Consider the following 9,875-nt stretch of genomic DNA (forward strand, 5'->3'; position numbering starts at 1 on the left):
CAGACAGCTGCACACATCTGCTGCACACAACAACGTCAAATCTGCGTCTAGCTGCTGAGTCATAACCCTTTCAAACAAAAGCAGTCACCACAGAACACTCATTCCCATGTCGATATACACAAATCAACCACAAGATTAAAAGACTGTGACATATGAAGTGTGTTACATCAATGCTCTGTTTACAGTGCCCCCTGTTGAGGGGTGTGATATATCAGCCAGCGAGGGAACAGTCTGATCTTGAAATATGAACAAATATACAGATCTGAGCAGCTTTGACAAAGGCCACAGTTTGATGGCCATAATGTTGTGGTCAGAGTGTCTCCACTCAGTGGTCAGTACCGACTAAAAAGTAAGCGCAGCCTTGGGGACCCATGATCATCCTTCCTCTCTACACGTTTGGCAGGGACTGACCACCCCCTCCATCCCCTTGGACCCCCAACATGTTTTGGAGACACTTTGACCGAAACATTATGACCATCACAATGTGGACCCTGACAAAACTACTCAGATCCTTACGTTGACCGTTTCAGCTCCTTCCAACATAATCTTCAAGTACTGACCCTTCACTCACCCTCCCCTCGACAGGGGGCGCTGTAGCCAGCTCGTCAATGTTCCTAACTTCATCTCTCGGTTGTTTTAATTTTGTGGCTCATCAGTGTAATCACCAACTTTTAAAAGCGATACTTATTTTGAAGTGAACCCTGTTCATATTGATGTCTAGTGCAAAATAAACCGAAACTATTTAATATTTCATTCATGTGACATACGTTGACAGATGTGGTGTTAGGTGTCTTGCCGAAGGACAATTATTGATGTAATGTGGTGTCCCTGCCCCTGTCTGAGCTGGGAATTAAACCCTGTGTGGAGGGCACTGTCATAATCAACCACATTTTAAGCATCCGAACGATGATGGTGTGTGTCCCCCAATTTTTAACTGATGTATGCACTACAAACTGACTGCAAGATTAAAAACCCCAAAGGGAGACTTCAGTGCCTTTTGATTTCCATCTCTTCCTCCATCACGCGTTCTTCCTCTCCTCCTCCATCCTCTTCCTCCTCTTCAGTCGCCTCTTCAGCAGCAGCAGGTCAACGTAGACTCTGGGGCTGAGGATCGCAGATGCACAGATCAGGCCTCCATGAAGAGCTCCGGCCATCCCATTACAGAACACATCCTGACCTACAGGGTTACACACAGCAGCACAGTCAGAGACACGTTCACTCATTCATTCACTCACTCATTCTTCTGTAAACGCTTTATCCTGGTCAGAGTTGTGGTGAGTTCGGAGCCTAGCCTAAAACAATGAGTGGGAGAAATGGACAGTTTCACACACTTACCCAGTCACTCACACACTCACACCTGTGGACAGTTTCACACACTCACCCAGTCACTCACAAACTCACACCTGTGGACAGTTTCATACACTCACCCAGTCACTCACACACTCACACCTGCGGACAGTTTCACACACTCACCCAGTCACTCACACACTCACACCTGTGGACAGTTTCACACACTCACCCAGTCACTCTCACACTCACACCTGTGGACAGTTTCACACACTCACCCAGTCACTCACACACTCACACCTGTGGACAGTTTCACACACTCACACACTCACACCTGTGGACAGTTTCACACACTCACCCAGTCACTCACACACTCACCCAGTCACTCACACACTCACACCTGTGGACAGTTTCACACACTCACACCTGTGGTACAGTTTCAGACACTCACCCAGTCACTCACACACTCACACCTGTGGTACAGTTTCACACATTCACCCAGTCACTCACACACTCACCCAGTCACTCACACACTCACACCTGTGGACAGTTTTACACACTCACCCAATCACCCACACACTCATACCTGTGGACATTTCCATACACTCACCCAGTCACTCACACACTCACACCTATGGACAGTTTCGCACACTCACCCAGTCACTTACATCTGTGGACAGTTCCACACACTCACCCAGTCACTCACACACTCACACCTGGGGACAGTTTCACCAGTTTCACACACTCACTCAGTCACTCTATCACACACACACACACACCTGTGGACAGTTTCACACCCTCAGACCTGACAGCATCTCTGACTCATCTCACCCTCTCACCTGTCAGGTAAAGCCCCTTCACTGGAGTCTCTGGTCGGATTCTGGCCACAACGTCTGGATTAAAGCGAGCCACATCATGCTCTGCTCCGTACATCTCCCCATGTGCAGCACCGAGATAGTGCATGTTTGACAGAGGAGTGGCAGCGTCCATAAACACGACCTTAATAAACATATAAACAAGTTTAATAAATGATAAACAGGTGTGGTAAATGATGGGCAGGTGTTATAATGATGGACAGGTGTGATAAATGATGAACAGGTGTGGTAAACGGTGGTCAGGTGTTACAATGATGGACTGGTGTTATAATGATGGTCAGGTGTTACAATGATGGACTGGTATTATAATGGTGGTCAGGTGTTATAATGATGGACAGGTGTGATAAATGATGGACAAGTGTGATAATGATGGACAGGTGTTTTAATGATTGTCAGGTGTGATAATGATGGTCAGGTGTTATAATGATGGACAGGTGTGATAATGATGGACAGGTGTGATAATATTGGACAGGTGTTATAATGATGGTCAGGTTTTATAATGATGGACAGGTGTTATAATGATGGACAGGTGTGATAAATGATGGACAAGTGTGATAATGATGGACAGGTGTTTTAATGATTGTCAGGTGTGATAATGATGGTCAGGTGTTATAATGATGGACAGGTGTGATAATGATGGACAGGTGTGATAATATTGGACAGGTGTTTTAATGATTGTCAGGTGTGATAATGATGGTCAGGTGTTATAATGATGGACAGGTGTGATAATGATGGTCAGGTGTTATAATGATGGACAGGTGTTATAATGATGATAAGGTGTTTTAATGATGGTCAGGTTTTATAATGATGGACAGGTGTGATAAATGATGGACAGGTGTGATAAATGATGGACAGGTGTTATAATGATGATAAGGTGTTATAATATTGGACAGTTGTGATAATGATGGACAAATGTTATAATGATGGACAAGTGTGATAATGATGGACAGGGGTTATAATGATGGACAGGTGTGATAATGATGTACAGGTGTGATAATGAAGAAAAGGTGTTATAATATTAGACAGGTGTGATAATGATGGACAGGTGTTATAATGATGGACAGGTGTGATAATGATGTACAGGTGTGATAATGATGAAAAGGTGTGAAAATGATGAAAAGGTGTTATAATGATGGACAGGTGTTATAATGATGGACAGGTGTGATAATGATGGACAGGTGTGATAATGATGAAAAGGTGTTATAATGATGGACAGGTGTGATAATGATGTACAGGTGTAATAACAATGAAAAGGTGTTATAATGATGGACAGGCGTGATAATGATGGACAGGTGTTTTAATGATGGACAGGTGTGATAATGATGAACAGGTGTTATAATGATGGACAGGTGTTATAATGATGAACAGGTGAGATAATGATGGACAGGTGTTATAATGATGGACAGGTGTGATAATGATTAACAGGTGTGATAATGATGGACAGGTGTTAAAATGATGGACAGGTGTGATAATGATGAACAGGTGTGATAATGATGAACAGGTGTTATAATGATGGACAGGTGTTATAATGATGAACAGGTGTGATAAATGATGGACAGGTGTTATAATGATGTCAGATGTTATAATGATAAGCAGGTGTGATAATGATGAACAGGTTTTATAATGATGGACAGGTGTGATAATGATGGACAGGTGTGATAATGCTGGACTGGTGTTATAATGATGGACAGGTGTTATAATGATGAGCAGGTGTGATAAATGATGGACATGTGTCATTACCTTGTCCCGAAGCTGAGGAAAAACCTCCAGAGCCCAGTCCAGCAGCTCCTGGGCCATGTTCCTCTTCAGCTCCTCGTACCCAGGACCTCGTTTATTCTGCTTGGTGTCCTTCCACTCCTCGAACCACTCGAACCTGGCCATGGTCAGCAGCGTCATGCAGGACTTCCCTGAGGACAGTGTGGTGAGGACTGATTACTGGAAAGTACTGAAGAATTTTAGGGATATTCCAGCACTGGGACAACATTCCCAAAACTCTGACTGGGAGACTGGGAGTGTGCACATTTACCCGGATGCCGGGTGCTGGATGTTGGGTCTTTAGCCGAGGGGAAAGTCAGGAACATCATGGGAATATTCCCCACCACTTCCTCACGGCTCAGAGAGCTGTACTGATCCATACTAAACACATAAACACTCAGTTACAGACAGCGCCCCCTGGTGGCTGTGTAAAGTATATTGAATATGTTATATTCATAACAATTCCACTGACTCCTGGTCTGACATGTGGAGGGTGGTGGTGGCATGCAGCTGTGTGTTATACACTGATCAGCCAAAACATTTAAACCACTCCTTGTTTTTACACTCACTGTCCACTCTGTGAGACACTCCTCCTTCGTTGGTCCACCTTGTAGATGTAAAGTCAGAGACAGTAGCTCAGCTGTCGCTGCACAGTGTGTGTCGGTCGCCCTCTAGTTCTTCATTAGTGAAAGAGCTGTTGGCTGGATGTTTTTAGTTGGTGGATTATTCTCAGTCCAGCAGTAACACTGAGGGCTTTAAAAACTCCAGCAGCACTGCTGTGTCTGATCCACTCGCACCAGCACAACACACACTAACACACCACCACCACGTCAGTGTCACTGCAGTGATGAGAATGATCCACCACCACATCACACCTGCTCTGTGGGGGTCCTGAGCGCTGAAGAACAGTGGGAAAGTGGGTTAACAAAGTATGAAGAGCAACAGGAGGATTCCTGTCTGTAATTGTGGAACTACACAGTGCTCCTGTGTGGTCAGTGGGGCTGAATGTAGATACACAGAACCTGTTTTAATGTTTTGGCTGATGGGTAAATTTTAATTTGCTGAATACAGATGTGGAGTGTATCTCACAGCTGGTCCAGGTCGTTGTGTTTGTACATCCAGAAGCTGGTGGAAACAATGCCGAGATCTTCTTTATTTCCGTCCAGACCCACGAAGACCAGGAAGGAGCCCATTCCAGGGCGAACCAGAGCCAGCAATGACTCCACCTCTGAGGAAAAGCAAAAAAAAAAAAGACATATTACAAAACCCCACAAGTTAAATAAACAAGCTTTTGATTCTTCTCCACTTCTGACTTCAAGTGCAGAGACTCTAGAATTGGCCTGCCCCCTCATCTCAGTCTGTCCAATCACAGCACAGGACCCCATTTACGTGAGAGCGCAAAGACCAGGTTAAACTCAGCAAAACAGACACAACGAGCACAGGGAAATAAGAGTACTGCGTAAAAATGGAGAAAACAAGAATGAAGAAGAAAGAGGGCCAAGCAGAAACGGCTAAAAACCAGAGCTTCTGCTCCTCACTGCTGTGCACTCAGGGTCGGGGTAAACAGCGAGTGACTCACTATCATTTAAAGGAACAGGTGCTGAAAGCAGGCGTTCTGAACAGGACTGTTTAGACAGGGGGTTTTGTGGGGTTCCACTGTGGAGAGAAAGAACGGTCATTAATGTTGTCAAAGGTGAAGGGTACCTTACAGTGGTAAGGGTGTGCTCTTCACTCCCAGGGTCTGAGTATCTGACTTGCCCCACACTGGACAATCAGTACAGTCCCAGACAAGCCTATGGGCACTTTCCAGCCAATCAGAACAGTGCGATCAGAGCAGAAGTCTCACCTGGTCGAGTTTGTACCTCCTTGGGCAGAAACTTCTGGAAGGTGTTGAAGATACCTGCGTCGGAGATGACCACTGGAGCACACACCTCCACCTCCTCCTGACCCTTTAGCACACTCACACCTGCCAGGGGGAAAAGTCACAGGGTTCAGGTCCAAAGCATCCCACTGTTTATCCTCCCTATCTGTTACTTGCAGTGACACTAAGGGGTTTAAACTCCAGCAGCACTGCTGTGTCTGATCCACTCTGTACCAGCACAACACACACTAACACACCACCATGACATCAGTGTCACTGCAGCACTGAGAATGATCCACCACCACATCACACCTGCTCTGTGGGGGCCCTGAGCGCTGAAGAAACGGGTGAAAGGGGGTTAACAAGTGTGCAGAGCAACATATACACTACAGTGTGTAATGGCAGAACTCTAAACTGCACCTGTGTGCTCAGTGGAGCTGATACAACAGACAACGAGTGTGGCTTGTGTAGAGTATCTTTAATTGTGTCTGTGTTTACTGACCATACACAGCTCCCTCTTGGTTGAGCAGGACTCTCTGGACTGGGGCTCGGACCAGAACAGCGCCCCCTGCCCTCCGGATGATGGGGATGATGTGGAAGGCGAATTCACTCGCCCCTCCACGGGGGTAATACGCCCCTCGCTTATAGTGGTGCAGGAGCAAAGCGTTAATGAGGAAACTGGAGTCTCTAGGGGGCGCTCCTAAGCAAGAAAGAGACAGAGAAGGTGCTGAGGAGACAAAGATCTGATCGAATGATTAATCAGCAGCTTCAATGCCATTCAGAATGTTATATTAATGACATTAGTCATGTTACTAGGATGTATTTAGCACTCTATGGGGACCCTGCAGGAGAACGTGAACATGAACATGTTTAAGGAACATAAGAGGAACTGTTTTCGAACACTTATTTTTTATACAGAGGACAGTGGTTGCCCAAGCGGGGAACTGAACCCTGGAAACCGATGGAAAAAGAGGCTTTATTACCATAAAAAAAGTACGAGGAGAGGGCCTTGAGGTCTTTATTCTGGGTGAGTTTGTCCATCATGTGCGTGTGCCTGGATGAGGCGAGGGTGAACACACTGGAGAACACATTCAGGAGATTCATCTTCAACAGAAACTTCACAAGCCATAGAGGAAGCATCTTCAGAGACGCCAGCAGAGGAGTGTGACGGGCGGCTTCCTGCAATCACAGTACTCTCATTCATTTATCCCCCAACAAGGCCCCCAATGTTCATTATTCCCTTCCAAGGTCCCAGCAAAGACTTAAATACACACAGCAAACACAATACATTCATGGTCATTATTCCGTCCCAAGGTCCCCACAAACAAAAAGTGATATGCAGAGCAAATGGTCATCAGTGGGTGGAGAAACAGGTTGGAGCTGTACCTTCATGAGCTTCATGAGCTCATCCACAGCGAGTGTGTCCTCAGGAAACTGTCTCTTCAGACTGTCCCCCATTTCCTCTTTCCCCGAGTGGAGGCGGAAGACCTTTGTCTCCGAGCCTCGTCCCAACAGAACCGTATCGAAGTGCTGCTCCAGTCCAGAAAACTGCAGCTGACCCTCAGTGACCTGCTCCAGAGCCACCCTCAGCAGACTGTGCTCATGCAGCTGACCCACGTAGTGGATCCCTGATTTACACACACACACACACACACACACACACACACACACACACACACACATATCTGTCTGTTCATTCATCATCCATCCATTCATTCACCCATCCATCCATTCAAGCATTTCTCATCACAGATTTTGAACGACACACACTAAGGTTTGTGTGTGTTTGTGTGTGAAAGAGAAAGAGTCAGAGATCAGTAAGTGACATCATGACTTCCTTGATGCCCAATCTGTAATATTTTTAATTTTTGGTGTTTGTTTATGATTACACTAAACACTAGTTGTTTACTGTCACAGTCCACATGGTGTCCACATGGTTCTGGTCAGTGCTGTTTCTACACCATTAAAGATCCAATGCAAAGCCTCCAGCGTTGGCCCCTTCTCAGACAAAGCGACCCACTCCGAACTCACCCACGTCGAACTCGAAGCCCTGGTTCTGAAAGGTGTGGCAGCATCCTCCGGCCTGGTCGTGCTGCTCCAAAACCAGAACCCGCTTCCCAGCCTTCGCCAACACTGCAGCTACTGAGAGACCCCCGATACCACTGCCTATCACCACGGCATCCAGATTGGAGGGGATTCGGTCGCCACGGAAACCTGAATGAAAATAATGAGTGCAGTGACAGTATCAGGGTCTTTGAGTAGAAGTGCAAAGATCTGCCACATCTGTCACATCAGTCACTAAGTAGCACCGGGAGTAGAGAAGTCAACGGAGACCACCTCCACTCAGAGATCAACCCCGGTGGGACGTCACATTGGTGTCAAAAGTCACTACATGAAGCATAAATGATCAGATACGTATCCGATTGCCACATGAATGTGACCAGTCAGATCGGATTTCATGCCTGTACCCATTGCTCAGTGCTGTGGTCTCAGCCAACACCAGCAGAGGAGAGGCTTGAGCTGCATCCTAAACAACACCCTACATAGTGCACTACACTGATTATAAAACTCCAACTACTGCACACAGACAGGGCACTAGTCCGATGGAAAAATAGGAAGCTCATACCGGAACATAAATGGTTTTATATTTATACATACACCACACTATAAGAGTGAAGAGGCAATGATTTTATGACCTCCACTGCGCAGTACATAAGGTGGAGGGAGAGTAGTAAAACAAGAATGCTGGCTTCATCTTTCTGGCTTTCATCTTCTCGTCCTAATCACGTAGAGTGTACGAGCTGTTTGCTGTCCTCCCAATGCGAAATGTAACGCTAACGAGCTCTAATGTGTCACAAGTACTGTATGATGTGTGTGCATACATGATGTACTTCATGTACAGATTATTTCACATTGCAGACAGATAGAGGTCATTTATAGTTGTGAACTATCAGGATCAGCCAAATCCAATGTGACTAAAAAGTTGGTATTGTTTAAGAAGGCGTGTAATGTGAAAATAGCCTAGAACTCCCAGCCTCAGTCCACTGAGGGACCAGCGGGGGTGGAGTGAGAATTTACCCTGGACACTGGCCCTTCTTTGCCTTTATCGTAAAAAGGAAACCCACCCATATTTATTTTGATGTGAAATGTTCCATTCTTGGGAAAAGCCTGGAGGCAGAACAGTGGACAGTGGTGGTGAATGGAACCAGACGTCCTCCTCTAAAAGAGTCCCCCAATAATCCTTATAGTGTCAGGTTCAGTATCATCACTGTATACAAAGGGGAGGGGAAATAACCAGGAGATGCCTGGTTCCAGTCATCACCATTAGAAAGAGATCGTATGTTTCTCTATAATCCACCACTTCACACATAAACAAATGAATAAGTAACAAACAAGCACTGTCCATCGCTCTGTTTACAGTTCCACCAATGAATCCAGGAAAATGGCTGGTATTTTAAAGGGTTAACGACATGGAAACAGCAGCTTGGGTGGGCAGCATGGGCCAGCGTCCATTCAGAATTGCCTGAAGATACCTTTCTCTCTAAAATGGACAAACAGGGTCAAAATGACCAGAGCAGATGGTCCTTACCTTTCTTCAGGACCTCGTCTCTCTGTTTTTGGTCGGTCACCAGTGGAGCCGGAGGCCGTAAACACTCCTCTGAGAAAATACTGTCCACGTACAGAGCCTTCCTGACCACTAGAGCTGCACAGAGAAAGCACAGGACACACAAACACAGCAGCCACATCTTTGTCCTCCAGGAAGAATGCAATCGAGCTTCTGAGACGTGGGAAAATATCAAAGTGCAGAAATCAAAACAAGGGACTTTTCAACTGAGGACGAAGCTTTATTGTGGAAAATGAGGGTCCAGTCCAGCTGTGTGTTTATAAAGCCTTAATTACACACAGATTCAAATGAGTTATTCACACTGTCACGCTGTGCATAACCCATTCACTCCACATCATTCGGCCACGGTTCAGTGTGTCATCTATTAAGCCTTCCCTCAAAATATCATTCATATGACCTGAACAGACTGAGCCCACTGTTGCCATAGCGACCACAACCCCTCCTATTCCTGACTAATGTATCAGGTTTGGTC

General features: G+C 45.9%; 1 protein-coding gene across 1 annotated transcript; it reads right to left on the reverse strand.

The window, feature by feature from the left end:
- Positions 1-1,019: 1,019 nt before the first annotated feature.
- LOC136664459 (all-trans-retinol 13,14-reductase-like) lies at positions 1,020-9,524 on the reverse strand. The gene is made up of 11 exons (XM_066641640.1): positions 9,368-9,524; positions 7,810-7,992; positions 7,165-7,406; positions 6,762-6,957; positions 6,281-6,478; positions 5,764-5,883; positions 5,007-5,145; positions 4,189-4,298; positions 3,903-4,069; positions 2,127-2,286; positions 1,020-1,177 (listed from the first exon to the last, which is right to left on the reverse strand). Exons 1-11 carry the CDS (start codon positions 9,522-9,524, stop codon positions 1,020-1,022), a joined length of 1,830 nt encoding a protein of 609 aa, XP_066497737.1.
- Positions 9,525-9,875: the final 351 nt, after the last annotated feature.

The sequence above is a fragment of the Hoplias malabaricus genome, chromosome 13 (genome assembly GCF_029633855.1).
Source record: "Hoplias malabaricus isolate fHopMal1 chromosome 13, fHopMal1.hap1, whole genome shotgun sequence".
NCBI lineage: Eukaryota > Metazoa > Chordata > Actinopteri > Characiformes > Erythrinidae > Hoplias > Hoplias malabaricus.

Bases quoted from the DNA above. Each gene is read 5' to 3' on its own strand.
- LOC136664459 (XM_066641640.1), bottom strand. From the start codon at position 9,524: ATGTGGCTGCTGTGTTTGTGTGTCCTGTGCTTTCTCTGTGCAGCTCTA. The intron at 6,479-6,761 runs GTAATAAAGCCT...TTTCTTGCTTAG, and splicing joins CTCCTCGTACTTTTTTTATG to GAGCGCCCCCTAGAGACTCC. The intron at 4,299-5,006 runs GTGAGATACACT...TTATGTGTTTAG, and splicing joins CACAACGACCTGGACCAGCT to TATGGATCAGTACAGCTCTC.